The sequence below is a fragment of the Centropristis striata genome, chromosome 11 (genome assembly GCF_030273125.1).
Source record: "Centropristis striata isolate RG_2023a ecotype Rhode Island chromosome 11, C.striata_1.0, whole genome shotgun sequence".
Lineage (NCBI taxonomy): Eukaryota > Metazoa > Chordata > Actinopteri > Perciformes > Serranidae > Centropristis > Centropristis striata.
The window spans coordinates 20042798-20063181 of NC_081527.1; the positions used below are offsets into that span (position 1 = coordinate 20042798).

The 20384-nt window shown below is 41.3% G+C and overlaps 1 protein-coding gene across 1 annotated transcript in view; it reads left to right on the forward strand.

Moving 5' to 3' along the window:
• The window catches only part of agap3 (ArfGAP with GTPase domain, ankyrin repeat and PH domain 3), a 133747-nt gene that overhangs the window by 49514 nt on the left and 63849 nt on the right, over positions 1-20384 (forward strand). Inside the window, exons 2-4 of the mRNA XM_059343758.1 lie at positions 11160-11218; positions 14606-14693; positions 18624-18709. Coding sequence (XP_059199741.1) covers positions 11160-11218; positions 14606-14693; positions 18624-18709 — 233 coding nt within the window. The remainder of the gene's footprint in view (positions 1-11159; positions 11219-14605; positions 14694-18623; positions 18710-20384) is intronic.

A 20384-nucleotide genomic window follows, 5' to 3' on the forward strand; every position in this document is an offset into this window, starting at 1 on the left:
TAATGTTTGTAACAGTGACACGCACAGATAAATAGATAAATGGCCGACGCACACAGTATGACATCTGCTCACAATCAGGCTGATGTGTACACACAGATACGGAGGTGGGACCTCAAAACATGCTAATCCAGTTTTTCTAAAAAACCCTCCCTGCTTCCATCAAGATACGGTTACAAGAGGGAGAAACATTTAGCTGTGGGACAGGGGAGGAGACAAGAGCACACAAGAGAAGCTCTGTTACCAAGTCAGCATTTACAAATCTCAGGATTTACCACAGCGCAGGTATCCTCTGGACCAAACGGCAACAGAGACAACAGGATAGTGGATTACCCTTAATCCTATCAGTGTTTCTAATGTAGTGCCCTGTTAGTAACACCTGCATCACGAATTACCAGGAGGAAACAACTCCAAGGGAAACGTGACACATGGCCTTCCACAGGCTGTCCAGTAGCCGGTCGGGCTTCTGCTGGTAACCACATTATCAGGTCTGCATGGAAGGCACATCATGGCCACAGCATGATGCAACTCATATAAAAAGGTTTTTTGTTGTTGTTGTTGCCATGCTGGACAAAAGAGACGAAGGACCAACATCCAAGAGCTGAGAATTGAGCTGCAAGGAGATTTTCACAGCAATGCCTGATGGAAGCAAAAAAAAAACAACCCATGAGGAGAGGAAAATGAAAAGATTGGACTGACACATGATATTCCGGGCACCTGGACGTTTTCATTTTGAATGGTTATATTGTGAGTCATGGGAAAGTCTCTTTGAGGTAGACTATGTTGCTGTGCTTCGGGGGTCGTAGACGAACTCGACACCACCAGATCCAATGGAGCGAAAAGGACCGCTTGCTTGACGATGAGCCTCGAATCATTCCAAACCCTTGCTTCCTGGACACAGGTAAAGGCCAGCATGGTTCGCTTTGACAGCTTAACATGGGACCTAACTTCACTGTCAAGACAACTTGACTTTTTACTGGAAATACCCTCTTAAGAAACATCAAGATTTCCCAGATTGGGTATGTGTGGTTACAGTATTTGTTCAAAAGTAAAGCACTGGGTTTCCTGGAACAATACCTGAAATATTTTCAATTGTTTCCTATGTGACTCAGTCTTATGATAAGAACACAAAAGGAAAAAATGCACCAAGATACACCTCCAATAGCAGTACTCACAGGTACTGCAAATGGTATGAAATGACAAAGGCCTTGATTCTGATGAAATTAAAGTAAGGTTATTTTGGAGCTTTTTGTTTTCCTTCAACCAGGAGAAATGATCAGTGTGTCGGCTATTCAAGGGCTTTCGGGTGTTTTTATGAAGAAAAATTATTTTGTTATTTAAAATTATAAACTGATGTGCTGGTGAGAATCGGCTTCTGGTAGTTCACTGCTTTGACACTTAGACTCTAACATCCAGCTTTATGGTTATACCAGATTTCCCATAGTGACGCAGTCATGGTTACACTGGATTTCCCACAGTGATGCTCTTTGTTCTAGGTGTTCTGTCATAAACCCTAATGAGCAGCAGTAATTCAAATATGATCAAGACACCTGTGTCAGGGTTTATATGTGATATGGGAAATGTTTCACTATAATATCCAAATCCTAAGGGTTGCATTGATGTTGTCATAAAAAAATGTAACAATGGTTTATGTTAACTTAAGTTGATATCAGTGCAACCACAGGGGTAGAAAATCCCCATTTTCCTGTTCCCCACAAGCATTTTTCTCATTTTGACCACAAAGGGGCAGTGTCCCAGCCCAAACGCACTGTAACTAGAGTGAGCAGGTAAAATCTGGATTGAAACAGATGATGCGCTTTATATAGTACATGGCCTGTGTTTGATGGCCCAATTTCAGTTCACAGAAGCGCCATAGAGCCCCACACCTGTGAAATAGAGGAAATGAAACAGGAAAATGTTAAAGGCTCTTTGGGCCATTAAGCTTAAGCTCTCCCACTGTGTGTGGGCTGTGGAGTGGGAGCCACTGGAAGCGTGGTGTGTAGTTGTGTGGATACTTCATGTTACTAACACAGGTTAGGTTTGCATTTGTGCTTTTTTTAGTCGGTGAGAGGCAGGCATTTTTTGTATTTGTGTATTTTTTTTCCCATCAAAGTTATCATGACCAAAATGTGTACAACCTAAGCAGTGCTAGAGCCTTTAATTTAATACAATTTGGTGTTCACCAAAATGTGGACAGAAACAAAGAACTTGGTGAACTGTATCCTTCCATTAAACATGGGTAAGTATCCCCTTGTTCTGTTTTGCCATTGGTCAGGAGACACAGTGTGTCCATTCATGGCGTGTAGTCTTTGTTGATTACAACAGTGTGTAATCAGCTCAGCCTTCTCCCAATCTCATGCTCACTTTTGTCTGTTTATGTCTTTGGGGGCTACTAGCAGCTCCGGAGAAATCAGGAGGGCGTGTTTAATGCTGGTGGGATCCATTCCTTGTTTTCCGTGTGTCCCGGGGGTTGGAAGGCAGCTGAAAGTTCAAACAGAGACACACTCCCTCATGCTCTGCATGGCAAGAGCTCAGAGATTAAGGGGTTTTTCTGCACCGCCAACAACAAGGATTGCTCACATTTCGTAACTTGCCAAAGAAGAAGGGTGATTCATTTTTTTAAGTTGCAACTTATGCAGCTTTTACAAATGTGACTTTTTTGCAAAACAAGCTGTGGATAACCAGTTTTTCTTTTGTTCATATGCCTGTGCAAAACAGGTAGAACAAAGTGTGGGGAGAAAGCAGCAACCATCTAAATGCCTGTGTGAGTCTGTTTGAGTAAAGGAGCCAAAGGATGCAGGTGGCAGCGAGGCTTTGCTCTAACTTGTTTGAAGTTTTTTTTCCCATGTCAAAGGTGAAGGATTATGCCTGGCATAGGAATTTAGTCTTCAAATGAAGGACTTTATGAGCTGAATCTCAACAACTCCTGGGCAGAATGTGAACACTGGCTTGTGCTACACACTTAGTGAGTGACTTGTGAGTGAGGATATGTGTGAATCTGTTTGAGTGAAGTGCCATGCTCTTCCTTAGCAGTGGGACCGTGGATGCGACCCCAAGGAGTACACCTATTGGTCAGCAGCAGCAGGGGAAAACCGTTTATCACATCTCTGTAATCCTGAATGAAACACAGGGAGATGCATGTGTGTCAGAGCTGGGAATGGGCCGAGTCACCAACACCTCGGTTGAGAATTGCCAGCCAAGAGGTGAGGTTATGAGTGTAGTGCCAATGGAGAACAGCCCGAGGCTGGGCAGGGCACGGCAGGAGCTTGACAGGTGGCCCTCCCTGAGCCGCACAGGTAGAGCTGGGAGGCAAAGAGAGGAGGTAGTTTTGGAGGAGAATGAGGAGGAGTTGGAGGAGGTGGAGGGAAAAATGAAGACAGACAGGTTTTTGAAACAGTCCTCCAAGAACTCAGGTAACTCCTTACAGAAAGACAGAGACGTGGCAGATGCTCAGCGATACACCCAGGAGCAACACATTCAGAGCTCGACGTTCAGATTTGTCACCTTCAATGCTAAAGGGCTCGTCCTAAGGGAACATGGCACCGTCGCAGGACATAGCTCTCTGCCCCGGGCAGTGCTGCGAAGGTCCTGTCAGGATGAAGCCCCGCTGGGTAGGAGGACGGTGAGCATGTATGGCGACTCAGTCAAGCAGCAAAGAGATTCTCAACCTGAACAAGAAAGGCGGCTGCGGAGGCCCAGGAGTGTTTGCATGCTGGCAGGCCCAGGCCCAGTCCTGTCGGAACCCCAGAACCCCTTCAACAGGGCAGGCATTTTAGAAAACAACCAGCAGAACAGGAGCAGAAAGGCTGAGTTGAGGGCTGTGGATGGCCTTAATGCAGTCGTGGCTCAGCGTCCTCCGATCCCCACAGAGGTGACCCCCAGGGTCCGACAGAGGAGCTGGAGGCCCAGGCCTGTCAGTATGACAGTACTGGAGCTGAGAAAGAGGGGCTCTGACGATGAGATAGACAGCCAGAGGAGCTGCAGCCACACAGGCAGCGATGGAGGAAGCTTTCTTAAAGGGGGCTTTCGTTGGAGGCTTTTCGGTAAATCACCTCAAGACAAGAGCAAGGAGAAGGAAAGTGATAAAGATGCAACATCTTCTCCCAAATCCAGTAAATCTGATGCTCCAAAAAGTACACTGAGCTCTTTAAGACGGAGCTTCAGCCTGCGAATCAGGAGGACTCGACCCAGGGACAAAGTTTCTTTAGGGCCTGAAAGGGAATTAAAAGACTGCTCTAGGATTAAAAGTACAGCTGAGGAGACAACAATGCCGCCACGACCTTTCTCATACCTTACAGGAAGACAGCTTCCAACTTCCAGTGAGCAGATTGAGGATGGGGGCATGCAGTACATTCAGTACCACAGCAGGGGGAAGGTCAAGGTAATGGAGGTTCCCCTCTGTCCAACAAAACTGTCTTCTAAACCAGTTCAGGAAGAACCAAGCATATGGCAGCTCATAACAAACCGTTTTAGGAGGAAAGAGCAGCCATGCAGTGGCAAATGTGAAACGCAGCAGTCCCCGAGCAAAGACACCAGCCAACATCCCCTGGCCGGGAATAATAAGTCAACGCCAGTCGCCATAGAGATTCTGGCAGGCATTGACTCCCACAAAGGTCAAGGTAAGACCTGCAAGACTGCTGAATTTATTTCTCAGCTCAGTTCTCCATTTACAGCCCCTCCTTCACTGCACAGAAAGTTAGAGCTCAAAAAAAGAAACACGGAAGTAGACTTTTTTTAGAGGGACAGGCAAATGAAAAACACATGGGGAATAGTGAGTTTGGATAGCATTCAAAAACGTCTGGTTCCAGAGAGTCCTTTCGGAATTTCTATTTTGGTACTCCATTTCTCCACTGTTTTTCATGTGTGAACTGCTTGTGTGTAAGCATTTACAAAGCAGTTAATTTGCTCTGCATAAGATTTGTGGAGTTTGGTAAATGAGTAGTTGAGTTCAGTAAACTCAAATCACTAGCGACTGATTAGAACACATTGTAGTGGCTTGTTTTACAGTGGTGCAACTGTGGTGTAACACATCCCCAGTACTGTCTCTGTGTTACCCAGACACAGGAGTACTGATAATGCTGTCTGTTGGCCTCACAGAGACACAGCTTAAAGCAGTAGCATTAAAGCAGTTAGTGGCTGTGATGGGGATTCGTTTGGCAGCCTAGCAGGGCTAAATTAAGAGGGCTTACATGCTATAATGATGGGGAGAAAAGAAGACGACTTAAGCACTGTGTTTAAAGGTTAACTCTGAAAGTGGAGTGTGTTTGTCCAGTTGCCTGGAAGCCCAAGCAGAGAGAGGCAAATATTTGTAACTATCTGAATTAATAGCTGTGATTTGCTACTTTTTTTGGCGTCAAGATCCAGTTTCACAGCATCACATGAGGATGTAATTAGTTGTCTGTGACAACAAAATGACTTCTAATAATGTCAGGTTGCACATATCCTGTGTTTATTCTCATTAAGGCAACCTTTGAACCAGAGGAGCACATATTTCTCATGCTAGCATAACGCTGGTAATGGGCCCTGAGTCAAGCTTGTTGATTTCTCAGTGTGTTTGTATTCACACATGACATGTTGCCAGGGATACCTGTGGTGGAGTGTCAAGTGGTATTTGTCCATTTATTCCCCAGCAGAGTCAGTCAGTCAGGCATTAGGAATGTAGGTGTGCCGATCACTCTGAGTAAAGTTAGGTGTTCAATGCCCTGGGCGGGCCTCGCCGCCTGTTGCTACCTGCCTAAGTGTTTGCTCCTAAATTAAATCCAGAAAGCTGAAGCTCAGCCTTCACAAAACCAAACACACACATGAATGGACACACACAATCAATCCAAGTGTTTCCTGATGATAACTTCTACATTTTGTGAGGTTTCGGGGGGAAGGAGATACAGGGTGATGAGTTAAAGGTGTGCTGACTGCATCCCCACCCCCACCTGTGGATGAACAAAGCCACTCTGTCGAGCCCGGCAGAGGCATGAGTGATCAGTGAACCATGTACTGAGATGAGGGCTCTCTGGGGGTCTTTGGGTTGGAGGAGGGGTGGCTGGTCATGCAGCATAGGTGGTCAGCAATGCCCTTATCTGGTGAAGGTTGAAATACTGGGAATGTAACTGTAGATAGAACTCTGTAATAAGTCTCGGTATAAGGTGTCAATGGGATCCAGTAGACAAAAAATGCTCACTGATGCGTATTTATTCTGACTTGCCTCGACTTGCGGTTACCTATTGACAATTTGAGGAAAATCCCCCATGTGTGCCATCCATCGTCCTTTATCTAAAATCTGACATGAAATATATTCATGGAGATGGAATTCCCTTCGCTTCTTTCTTTAGCTGTGTCTCATTCACTTCCTGTGAATTTCTGCCAGAAATACTTCCCGTATCAGCTTTACCTTGCAGAACTTTGGAATTAGTCTGGCTGCTTTAAAATCTGCAGATTGAAGAATTATTTAAAAGATGCATTGGCTTATTTCATTCATATCAGCAGGGGTGGGTGAGCAAGACTTCTGGCAGGTAATTATGTTTAAGATAAATGGACACTTTGGAGGAAATTGGGACAAACAGTAACACTGTGTTAATGCCTTCTCACCTGCTGCAGGAGAAATGGGAGGACAGCAAGATATTGAAAAATCACTGTGTGATACAGTCTGAACACAAGCAGGGAAATCTGATAATAACTGGAGAAAACTTTTATTTGAGCATCTGCTGCAAATCTCTGCTCGGGTAAATTTAGTTCTGCTGTTCTAGAAACAGTTTTCACCAACAAGTCTACAAACTGTAGATCAGGAATACTCAGCTTACCTAGGGACCAATTTTGCAAAATAACAGGAGACCAAGGGCCAGTTAATGAACATTAATGATGTTTATAATAAATGAATAAAGATTTAAACATTTATTTTAAACAATTCTATGGAATCCAGTGTATGCAAGGGCATTAATACAATCAGGGCTTAATCTGGATCTCAGTCTGGGTTTGGGGGATCCTCCCCTGATGCTTTTTTATGCCCCCTGGTACTTTATTTACATTCAAAGGACAAAAGATTTGTTGTGTGAATCAGTTTATTTTCATTGTAAATTTAAAAAAGGCAGACTCTGCGACAGCCTAACTGGCCTGCAGGCCATAAATTGAGTATCACTGTTGAATATCTTCATTTTGTAAAAAGTTTCTCTCTCTTAGTTCACGGTTGATTATTTCTATCAGTTTGTTCACATGCACTGTTTTTGCCAGCGGAAAAGATAAATGTGACACATTCTTCTACTAACTCTACAAATTGAGTCAGTCAACCTGGGTGTTGTTCTGCAAGATGTCTCTAAACCCAATTTGCAAATCTCATGTTGAATGAGCATTCTGTTTGAACCAGGATGTCCAGTTTATTTTCAGGGAAAGAGATCAATGCCTGTCAGCAACACAAGGCTTTAGCTTTAAGTAGGGCAGGCCATCCAGACCGAATTAGACTGATATAAAGATTTTTACCTTGTTCTCTGCTGATTGTGTTTGTCACTTACTTCCTTTGATACACTTTGGTGTTAGGGCGTTCAGAAGAAGAGAGATAGGAGCTCTGGTTGGGTTGTTGGCTGTGTAAATGGCTCCGGAGTGTGGTACATAATGAGACAGGGAATGTTGGTTGGTCATGAGGTTGGCAACTGAGGGAAGTAGAAATACTAATTGCTAGCTAAATTCTCACTCTGTAATTTATGACAGTGGGAAAGCAGCATGGTTGGAAAGTCCGTCAGAGTGGAAGTTTCGACCTCAAGGTTGTCCTCTCTCATTCCAAAAACCGCCTCAGATTCACTGCATGTAAAAAAATGCCCGCATGCATGCACATGCACACACACTCAGACGACCATACGCATGTGGTTTTTGCTCGCATTGCATTTTCTTTTCTCATGAAATGGAATAAGTGAGGGCAGGGGGGTGCAGGGAGGGAGTGATTGTGCTTCGCTACCCGCAGACTGAGTGGTCATTTTTATCTGAGTAGACATGAGCAGTGAAGTGAAAAACCTAACAAACAAGCTGGCAACGCAGTTTCCCCCTCGCAGAGACAAAGACACTGGTGTCCTCTCCAAGCATCACAAATGCAGGGGCTTTCTGTTTCCATAGGCATTCTGGGACACGGTAATGTAGGGATGCTCATTTTTGAAGAGTGACGTAATAGAGAGCACATGGATTCAATTAGGGCTTTTTTTTTGTTCATGGGACCAAACTGGTTGTATGGTAGCGGCTCCAAAGATGGAAAAAGCTGGGCATTTTCTCTGTTCCAGTTTGTAATGGGGGTGTTGGTGAGAGGAAATGTATCAAAAGGTTTCCTTAAAAGATATTTTATGTAAAGATGTTAGGCCCTGTCCAATTTTGTGTAAAAGCATCTCATTTCCTCTTTCCTTTTTTCTTGTCAATGTTTTTATGCCCTTGAAAGCATAAGTGGTGTTGTTATGGTCAATAATAAGGGTGTGTGCTTTTCCAGAAACGCAGCGCTCGTCAGCAGCCAGCAACTCCATTTCTGTGTTGGCCTCTGATGACACTTAATTTCCCTGCATAGTTATCTATGGATTGGCCTTTATTTAATTGTGTCCCTATTTGAAGGTTTGATTATATGGACTGGGTAAAATGTGAGAAAAATCATCTGCGCATCTGGCGGCGTTTTTTCTGCTTATTTTTAAAATTGTACTCTGTTGTTTCTGTTTATTTCTGTATTCATTGACTCTCGGTTAATGTTGCGTTACTGCAGTAAAGACTGGAAGCTTTTACTGTGTTTATCTAATTGCTAGTTGTGACTTCTATCAACCCTCCAATTACGTGAAAAATAATGTAATATAAATAAAAATCATCATTTATACTCCAGGGATTACATCTGGAAATAATAGGTCTTTACAGAATGGCAGGAAATCCAAGAAAATTAGGCAGCAGTCTTATCTGATATCGTCTCCGAGAACTGTGACCTGAAACTGAATCAGATGGGTGTCTTCGCTCATGTTCAGACATGTCAAACCCACACTGAGAGGGCTTAACATGAGGCGTTCTGTTTAAAGACTACTCTTTTCCACAATGGTTGGTGAAAGGCCCTTCTGTTAGAGATGAGCTTTCCTCTTCTCAAACAACAAGTGAGACATCCAGAGCAGCACGAGCCTCTTTGTAAATGGAGGTCAGAAATAAGTAAACATTTTAGCGGGGGGTGTTTTTACTCTAATTGTAGTAGGTAGAATTTTTGGCTCAGGTCTGCTCTGCTGTGAGTCATGCGGGCTTTTAACATACATTTAAGAGAGAAAATAGAAACATGTCTTTCTTGTGACAGTGGTTGCCTTACTGTTTATGCTGTCATTCTTTTCATATTAGTATCGCCGCAGGCACAAAAGGAAACCCATCATTGCTGCAACAATCGGGCTTACTGTAATGGCTCCCTGTTTAGTGTGCACTTTATTTGTTATGGTTTAAACATGGGGAGGGAGGGCAGGGGGGTTCACCTGGCTGTTTGGAGACAGGCAGTCTACGCTCCCGTATTAGAGATGGTATCTTCTTCTTGGGGGGGTTCAGATGGGGAGAAAGCCACGATCCAAAACAGGAAGGTGGTCTTTGTTCTAATAGTTGTTATGACACTTAGTTGTGTACTCCATCTCAGTGGGAAACAGCCACAGCATGTGGAGTTGTCATTTGTGTGTTTTAGTTCTGAGGGTTTGTATTGTTCGTCGTGCCCTTTTTCAAAGCGTGATTATCCAGTCAAAGTCTCCAAATGTCACTGGAAAACCAAACGTGTTGAATCAAGCCTGATAATGGCTGTCTTTAAAGTGGATTAGCTAAATCCTGTTCAGTGATTGCAATGTGTTGAAACCTTATATTGAAGTAAGCTGCATAGATTGTATTTACTATAGGTGTTTCACAATTCCTTCTTGGCAGTTGAGTGTTTTTATAGGTTATAAATCCATAAACAAAACTGGATATGAGTGAGTTAGACAGGGAAAAAGATAAATATGTACTGACTGCTTGTCTCTTTGAATGTGCCTTAGTTCTGTAACCAGCTTTTAATTGTTTTTTTGTGTGATTAATCAATCAATTGATCAGTCAATTGCAAAAAGATAATTGCCAACTATTTTGAAAATTGAAAAGTAATTTTTACTTAAAAAATGACATAAAATGATGCTTTCAGCCTCTCTGATATGGAGATTTTCTCTGTTTTATATTATACTATACTGAATATCTTTGGATTTTTGACTGAAAAAACAAGATAGATTTACTATATATATATATATATATATATATATATATATATATATATATAATATAAATTTAATGAGGTGAAAGGTTTTTTTTTAGTCTTTTTGTTCTCCCAAAGTAACTGGTGATCGATCCGGTTGTTACAGCTCTGATGTGTTAAGTTGTTTTCTTATCATATTGTTCAAATCCTCATTTGTAATGAAAAATATGAAAAGAAAGATTACTTCACCCGGAGCGCATGGCATAAATAAAGGCTGAACATTTGCCAGTTTGAAAGGCGATATTTTTCTAAGCATTCAACCCTGTTTAACTAAACTCTGTGCAAACACAAAAACAGGATTTAGTTGCTCTTTTTTGATATTAAGTGATGCTGATAACCATGGAAAAAAATGTAAGCACTGTCTTCAGGTGAAATTGTATTATACCTTTTTTCTTCCAGCGTAAAGACGGTCTAACTGACCGACATGTATCGACTCTAGGTCTTCTTCAGGGTCTGAAAGCACATAATCAGTCTGAATTATATACCCGGTGTGGGTGGCATTGTACTTAGCATAACGTCTCGTGCATAACTCATAGAGGGCATATAGGTTTTACACAATCCCATTGGTTTACTGGAGTTTTTTCAGTGCAGGAAGTAAAAGATGATGGAAAAAACTAAGTGAAATAACACTGAACATTCTCTTAAAAGATTGTCACAAAAATCGATTCCCCAGTACGTGTAAGTGTACTAAATATCTGACCAGACTGCAGTTAGGCTTTGTATCTATATGACCACTGAATCCATCATAAAACTTGTTGCACACATTACAGCTCGTCTATAAACTCTAGCTGTAAAGTCACTTTACCATCATCCAGTGGGAAGTACTGTTATTTCCATACGGCTGAAACAAATGGATCCACGCAGATGGATTTCCTTTCAATGCTGCTTTACTTAACTTCAATTTTTGTCTTTTTCCTTTTAGACTCTTTCGTCAACAGCCAGGAATGGACATTGAGTCGATCAGTGCCAGAGCTGAAAGTGGTGAGTAACTTTTTTATGTTCCTAACAGTCCCTCCGCAGTTTCGTCTTACTGATCGATTTAAATGTCAATGGAAAAGCATGTTCTGTCCATGTAATACTGGTTTTGCATTTTACATGAGAGGGAACACAGTTGAGAGATTGGCTGGACTTTCCCTGGCACATACTGGGTGATTTTTAATGAGATGCGTTGGCATGGAGATGCAGGGTGGCTTGCAGCAGGACACGAGATGAGTGACAGTTTTGGGCTAGACTAGTGACACATCCTGGGTCTGATCCCACCCGCCAGTGAAGCACACACACAGCTACTGCCAAATGCACAACTAAACATCGTCACATGATTTAATGCTTTCCCCCCATAAAGACTAGCAGCCTTTAGTAACGGCACTCCACCATTCTGACAGTTAAAGTAATATTTCCGTGTTAGGTGAATTCATTGTTGAGGCACTTTGTAAAAGAGAAAACTTCAATAGAGGGTATTCACAAGTAGCTCAAAGACAAACTTGCTTTTTTGGCTTCAAACGATTTAAATGTGCCTGTTTCTTTTTAAGTTTCCAAGGTGTTAATTGGCAGCTTCCATGCAGGGGTTTGTTAAATGGAGCGAGAAAGACTGAATGAAGTGTCTTAAAATAGCAATCATTCTTTTCAAAACGCTCAAAGAATTTGCTGTGATAGGCAACAAGGTCGCACTGAAAAGAAGTTTATGTCTCATAAGCTGTTTAATATGATACTAAAATCTGTTTCTTCTTATTCATGTGACAGTGGTAATGACAGGAAGTGGGGTCAAAGCATTTCCTGCAGATTAGTTTAAATGTTGAGAAATCCTCTAAAACATCTGCGACAACAGTGAGCGGTACCCTGCAGGTATTGTAGTTTTATAATGGCAACTAAAATGTGGTCAAACCTTTTTTTATCGCCTTCTTTTGATCATTAAATCCGCACTCTTTTAATATTCCCAGATCAAGTCCAAACATCCACAAAGAAGAGTAAAAGTTTTATGCTGGAATAGTGCTGATACAGCTTCTTGATTTCATGAAGGCTATATACCAGCAGGTCACAAAGCCCAACCGTTTAAACAGCAGGAACACTGGTTCAGTGGTACATTCAAAGTCTATTCTTGTTGACTCATTGCTTTCACTGCACACAGCCTACAACTTCAACTAACTTAAAGCTTATTCATAGTTTATTCAGCTGGGGTACCACATGTGTGTGTGTGTGTGTGTGTGTGTGTGTATATATATATATTATATAGAGAGGGTAGGCTGGGAAAGGCCTTTTCTCTTGTGCCTCAAACTTCCCTATAATTAGAACCATACCTGACTTTAACACCCACTAATGATCTAAGGAAGAAGAGGGTGATGGTGGGTAGAGGAGGAGGAGAGGGAGGAGATGAGGCATGTTGCAGCCTTTGTTCTTCCCAGACATGCTGGCATCATCAGCCCACCCTCCACCATGCATCACCCTGAAGGCGCTGTAGCTAGGTCTGGTCTAGACACCAGGGAGAGGAAGCGGGGGAAAGATTGCAACCAAACCGATGTATGTTAGAGGACTTTCCTCCCAATGTTTCAGCTTCACACAGCCTACGTAAAGAACCAAATCGTGGTTTTCAGGGGTTTGTTCCCGAACTACAAAAGTAATGTACTTCCCACTACTTCTCACCTATTTCTAAGCATACCATAACATTTTTGTAGATTTCAGGAAGTAGTTTGTTACAGTCCATAGCAGAGAAGCAATCATCACAGTGAAAATTGAGTCACCGTTTTACCGTGTTTGCATAATAATTACAGCCCAACCAACACTACATTTTTGAGGCAGATACTACATTAATTTCTTGTTACTTAAACCCTTTTATATCAGAGTTCTCACTACCATCGTATCATGGGGGGGTTAGATGAAAAACAAGCATAAAAATCTTTTTGGGGGACAATTCTCTAAACAACCACCCAATAATAAACAATGTCAACCGTTAATTTACCAGTTTGGCTCTAGTTGTGATGCTACTTGGAGTGGGAACTGTTCTGAAAACTCTCCCTGGGTGCAGCCCTGCCATCAAGGGCGGTCATAGAGTACAGTTGACCCCAGCTTTAGGCCCATCAAGGCCCATCAAAAGTCTGCAAGCTATTGTAAAGATATAAAGCAAACTACAGCCTGACTATATATATATACAGTACAGGCCAAAAGTTTGGACACACCTTGTCATTCAATGCGTTTTTCTTTATTTTCATGACTATTTACATTGTAGATTCTCACTGAAGGCATCAAAACTATGAATGAACACATATGGAATTATAAACTTAACAAAAAAAGTGTGAAATAACTGAAAACATGTCTTGTATTTTAGATTCCTCAAAGTAGCCACCCTTTGCTTACTAGAATATAAGACATGTTTTCAGTTATTTCACACTTTTTTGTTAAGTACATAATTCCACGTGTTCATTAATAGTTTTGACGAATTTTCAATGTCAATAGTCATGAAAATAAAGGAAACGCATTGAATGAGAAGGTGTGTCCAAACTTTTGGCCTGTACTGTATGTATATATATATATACATTTAGTTTTCTCTAATCCTTCTTTAGAGGGCATTTTGTTTCTCCTTGCAGGAATATAACTGTCACAGTCTAATTTTAGCGAAACATTTTCTGTGTTTTGAAGCAAGTGAGCTTCTTTGCCTTGTAATTATAGATGCAGTATGACCATGTGTATGCAAAACAAAGCATGGACTGGATGGCTCTACAACACTGGATTTGGAAAATGTTGTTGTTGACTCTATCTCAGTCACTAAAAGGCTATGGCCAAGAGCTTATTTGAAATTACCCCTATAGGTATTAGAGCTTAGGATGGGTGGTGGTGGAGCTGGAGTGGGTGTGAATAAGGGGCCAAATTTGCAAAAAATGTGTTCCTAGTGGGTTACTTGCCGTTGTGATGCATTCAAGGGAACCCAAACAGCAACCTTTTAAAATGGAAAAAAACAAACAACAAAAAACAAATAAACTTTTGTCATTCTTTTCACATACTATATGGGAAATTTCTGATAATATAGCTCTTTAAAGTAACCACAATTAGTTTTGGCTAAAAGCTGCAAAATCACTGCCATGTTTGAGCGTGAGGGGTCCTTGGCCTTGGAGACAGTGGCTTCACCATAAAAAATTCTCACACACAAGGTGACCTAACCTTCTATTTATATCTGAAGCTTTTAATCACATCTCATGAACGACAGAGCGGAGAGAGTCGTTGAGGTTGAAAGCTTTGGAAAGGCAGAGTGAGACCGCCTGAGACTTTTTTTGTCAAGGTCACCATTATGGTCATTTAAGTCTACATATGCTTGTAGTTTGTACCTGTCATGTTGTGCCTGTCAGTGATAATCACAGTATTTTGCTTTTGTCCTTGCAGGGCATTGTGGGAAATCTGTCCAGTGGGAAGTCTGCTTTGGTCCATCGGTACTTGACGGGCACATATGTGCAGGAGGAGTCTCCTGAAGGTAAGAGTCTGCTCATGGAGGTGCAGGTCAGGAGGTGATTATAAACATGTCACACAAAGAAAATCACACAGATTGAGATTTATGCAGCATGTTTACTACGGCCTTTATGGCCTAATTTACCTCACAGCTTGTCATATAAAGTGCGTGGCTGCTGACAAGTGAAAATGTTCCACAGTGTCAGCCTCTTACGAATCAGTTATTAGATTGATGACAGTCTGATGTGTAAAAGCATTTGAAATTATACCGAAACCTCCCAGTTTTCGTTTGTTTTTCACAAGAAGAAAGTGAAGCATGTTGGCACTGACTGCTTCTTGTACAAACCATATTAGGATGGGCGTATTAGGATATTTAGAGGAAGCATGGTGCCTTTTTTGTGAGAGTATTTTTCAAATTAGTTTGTATTAAAGTGTTGTGTGTTGGATTCCATTAAGCTTCCGGATGCCAAAGATGATAATTGGCTTCGTGCAATTTTTATAAATTTCCTTTTTCCTCCTCCACTAAAATTGGCGAGATAATGACAATGCATAATATTTCCAGTAAATCAGGGCTGTGAAGATTACTCATTATTAATACACAGAGGTAAAACTAAACCCCATCATTCCTCTGGGACTGTATTTCCTTCCTGGATGTCCTGATGCAGAAAAGGCCAGTTAACCATGTTTAGGAATTTCTAGAAAGACACTCCTCACCTTTTTAATTCTCTCTTGAGGTTTGAGAGTCAGATATTCTTCAATCTATCAGCAGAATCATAATGAGAATGCCCCCTTCTGGCCTGAGAGGTAAATTCTCCTCTCAGAAATCCACAAAGATGTTGGCGAACCCAGAGTTAACTGATTATCTTTGAGGGGTTTGCAGTGTTTCATTTTAGTGTAATTATAGTGAGGATGAGACATGAAGCGCATAATTAGTTTCTGGCATTTTGCTGCACCAAGGGAGAAAAATCCTCATAGCTTAATTAGTCCTTGAGAAATTAAATGGTGGAAATGCGGGGAAAACAGAACAGGCATTGTTGCTGTAATCAAGGAAACATGTAAGATCAGAGTGTCCCTTTACATTGCTGCGAGTTGCTGTGATACAACATACCTGTCTCATAATTAGCAGCTGCTCGGGATATCTTTGTGTGTTCTGACGCTGGCGTTACTCCACATTTGGTATTTACATTGCAGAAGCATTGCCCAGCAGAGGAAAGGTTCAGCGGTGGCTGTTTCTTCAGTGTTTTGTTCCTGGGCTTTTGCTATGATATCTGAAAAAAGGTACTGGGGTGTGTTGCCATGGCAACACCGGATGGAGCTCCGTCGGATTGTGGCTCTGTGTCAAGGTCTAAGCCTCCGTGTAAGCAGAGTATGCTTACTGTGTGTCAACCGTGCCTACCAACTTACCGTCTCTCTGTAGGCTGCCTGCAAGGTTATTAGTCTCATCTTTTTATGTAAGGTTGAGCAACACATTCAAATAACTCATCATTTCTTTTCATCTCGAAAAGTGTTGTAGTCTGCCTCATTTGTTATCAACACAGGCTTTTACAAGCTCTAAATAAAGACAACAGCATCCTGGATGATTACGTAACTAAAATGTTTACTTCGAATTCCAGCCGAGCCGTATGCTTTCATTACAGATACTGATTTTAGAGAGACTTTCCATAATCTGTTTTGGCGTATGCATGCGTTTGCCAAGCTCCACACAAACTCCGTATTCAGGTGTATCTTTTTGGTTTGCTGTATCATTCTGATCCAGGCTTTCTCACTGTGTAATGAGATCCTCCTCATCTTTTTTCCCTTTTCAAACTGGATTCAGAGACACACAGACACATAGTTTCTCAGTCCTTTGTGTGAATCTCCAAAGCTCTGTGACTTGAGTTTTAAAAAAAGAAAGAAAAAGAGCTGGCTGGTGGTACGTGAATTTCTCTCTCTGTTACACAACCAGCATCCAGCAGGGCTTGAGAGGCTGTGCAAAAGGCTGGGAGAATCCCCTATTTGCCAAGCAGGCTAAAGTGGACTTAACAGGGTGGAAGTGTGGCTCTAGTGGATATGTATTGCTTGCTGAGACAGGAATACTGTCCGCCTATTAAGACCAATGACAGGCCCCTGGCTACTGTATGGCCCTTACAGATCCTCTGTGATGTAAGATCTGTTGTTCCTGATGTACTGGTTGCACACTTGATCTCTGACACTCTATTATCTAATCACATGAATATCTTAGCTAACATGTCTGCTTATGAAAGTGAAAGAAAATGTAACAGGTGGGCTTTTAGTCTGCGTTGCACATCTGCTGCACCATTTATTGGATATATTTCATGATCATTCCTAGACCTTTTCAAATTTGTGCATTATTCAATTTTGTCAAATAGCTTTCAGCAGATTTTCGTATTCATAAGGCACTGTTTTCACTCTCAGGGACATCTCTAGCCTCGCAACTATCTCATTTGAATTTTTTTAATCTCTGCAGGATCTCAAACCATTCAAATGATATGCAAAATGTAATTTACTGCGCAGTTCGCCCATTGATCTCTTCTTTATCTGCAGCCAGCTTTGCTAGTGGCAAGGAATATGCATTTCTATTAGAGGAGAAATGAAGAAAAGGAGAGAGAAACTCAAGGCTGCACGGGGGCTAAGTGTTAGTCCCTCACTACTCTCCTGTGGACACTGTGTGACCTGAGGCACATCAGTTCAGAATTTCTTTCCCTCTGATTTTATCACCCATCACTTCCTTTTTTTAGTCTCTTAGCTAAAATAACTCTCCTTGTCTTATCAGTTTATTGCAAAGTGTAATGAGTTATGTTAATGCTGTGAAAACCAATATCTTGCACCTCTCTAGCTCATGCAGAGAAGTGATGGACTAAACGTGCAGTCTGATAATTTCTGTGAAGTGAAAGTTGGGCCTTTCCAGGACTTGTGGCAGTGCAATGACAGTGGCACTGAACCTGTTCCCTCAGCAGCTGTGCATTAGACACGCTAAATGGCAATTTCTCGCCCACATAATTGGCTCCGGAGAGAACTGGTTTCCTGTCGGCGTATGATCCTAATGGCAACACTTTCTAAATTGAGAACTGCACGTAGACTCATACACATCTCAGCAAACTTTTATGAGCCATGTCAAGCTGTGTTTTGATATTAAATTTGATATCCACAACATCCTCATTGTTTTTATGAATAATGAGTGTGAAAACCCCTGTTGGTCAGTTATTATAGACAATTTTCCAATATCCTCTTGTACCAGCCCTAAAAAATAACTTATATTGATATAATATATATAACTTTTCTGCATTGAAAGTTTAAAACAACTAGACATATGTCATATATTTTGTGGAGTTGTGTACTTACATTATTACAAATGTTTCCAACAGTTTTTAAACCAAGAGAAATCTGTACTTTGAATCAAAGTAACGGTCTGTTACCATTCATTTATTGCCTGTCAGTGGCATTAGAACCCCATTTGCACATGGGTCAACGTTATGGTTGTCTGCCTGAAGCTGTCACAGATTGACCTTTTGTTCAGTTTTTAGATTTTGTTCGTTCTTAACTATATATTTTAACCGGAAGAATGATTTTAGTTATTGTTCATCTTGATCTTAAGTCTCAGAGAAACAAGCTGAGCTCTGGCATCTGTGTGCCAAACATCATCTGAGAAACACTGATTTTTAACAAGAAACTGCTTTAATCAGTGTTTTTACCCTTTTTAATCACCTGGTCCATTTGTTTTTGAGAAGTGGAGACCTATCCAGATAATTTGGCTCCTGCTAAAAACCTCCTGAATGACAAATGATGATGACATAAGCCACAGTTAGACCATATTGAAACTCCATCTTTCGTTATTGTTTTGATTGAGAGACCCCTAGTGGCAGCAAATTGCATATTGTGTGTTTAATCAGATGAATAACCTTGTAACAAACTCTTTTAAGAATAAATAATTAATAAATAAATGTCTCTTCCTCAGGTGGACGGTTCAAGAAAGAAATCGTGGTGGATGGACAGAGCTACCTACTTCTGATCAGAGATGAAGGAGGGCCTCCAGAATTGCAGGTAAAAATGTTGATCATGAAATAAATGACTCCTTACTCTCTAAGCTGCAAGATGTGTCAGACAGAAACTGTCTGCAAACTGTCATGCAGGCAGGAAGTGTTTAGAGACAGACCATTACTTCTCTGCGGGACTGTTTGGAGCAGCGTGACAGCCCTCTGTGGTTGTTCTACCAAAAGCACTTAAGGGGCAGCAACAGATCAATGAGTAAGCTCAGCCAAAATAATTTTTATGGTCAAAGGGGCAACGCAGCACCTAACCGGCCTATTAGTGTGTGAAATATGAAGAGTAATGAAGCTACTGTTTCTTCCAAAGTTGGCTTTACTAAGTCTTCGTAAGAGAACTTCAAATTGATGTTGTCATAATGACATTATGTCATGCTTTTTTTAGGAAGTAAATTAAGTAGGTTCTTCCCAGTTATCCCACCTTGTGTAATGACGGAGCAGGTATGAAGCTCTTATTGTTTAGCCATGTTTTAGTGTTGGGGTTTACCTCCCACTGACAGATCTTACGGGGTTTATACTTAACAAAGGACATGTTTAGCTCCTTTCCATACATGCTGGCTTGGCTTGACATGGTTTGACTCAATGCGTCAGCCTGGCACAGCAGGGATTTACATCTCCGCTACAATAGGGCTACCTGCTGCTGAAGGTGTGTATGCAACTGATGATGCACTTGTGTTGAGTCAATGGCAATTAAAAGAAGTGCCCCCATTGGTGCTGTTTACTGCTGCGTTTTGCGGTGGTTGTTGACAACAGGGTTTGTGTTTCATCCATAGGCAAAGTGCTTGTCGTTCTCTTCTCTATTTATTTTTATTAGACTTAGTAGAAACTAGGGTTGTCAAAAGTATCGATACTCAAAAAAGTATTGATACTAAAATGTTGTATCCGGATAGAATACTCATTTTCAAAAGTATCGAGTATCTGAAGCTTGTTATCATAGTTGCAGTTTCTTTTTGCACAAATGTTTTTCATTATAAGTATTTAACCTGTGGTTCTGTTCATTTTTACATGTTGCATTTTTCTTGTTCATAAAAATATTTCTGTTAAATTTTGGGGTCTTTGTTTTTATCCTTGTGGTATCGAAAATGGTATCGAGTATCGAATATTTTCCTGAGTATCGGTATCGAGTTGAAAATTTTAGTATCGTGACAACCCTAGTAGAAAAGTATCTGCTATGTCTGACAAAAGCTAATCAATGGTAACGAAGCCCTTGTGAAGTCACCTAGGCTTTTTTTGGTTGGTATAGTGATGTAAACCTACCAGCCTCCTGCATATATACCAGCATTTGGCAGTAAAGTCAGCGTTAATCCAACTCTGGAGATGGTCCATCTCTGGCAACACTTACCACAACTTAATCAGTGCAGCATAGTTTGACTTTATTGTTTTGGTTCCCTCTCATGGCCTATCATTATGGCTTCCAGATGCAGACAGCTGTTTGTCACCATAAAGCTCTGATTAACCATCTGTATGCTACCTACCCAATGCCAAACAGACAGTGCCAAAGTTGGCAGCTACCTGGTGATAGTGGAGCATTAAATGTAGCTGCTAAAGAGTCAGATATTCCCCTCAGGAGCTGGTAGAAAACAAAAACAGGGAAAACAGGTGATTATTGGCCTTCCATTTGTCTGGTGTATTAGAAACACAACTCCAAATGAATGCTAATGTTGCTCTGTGTC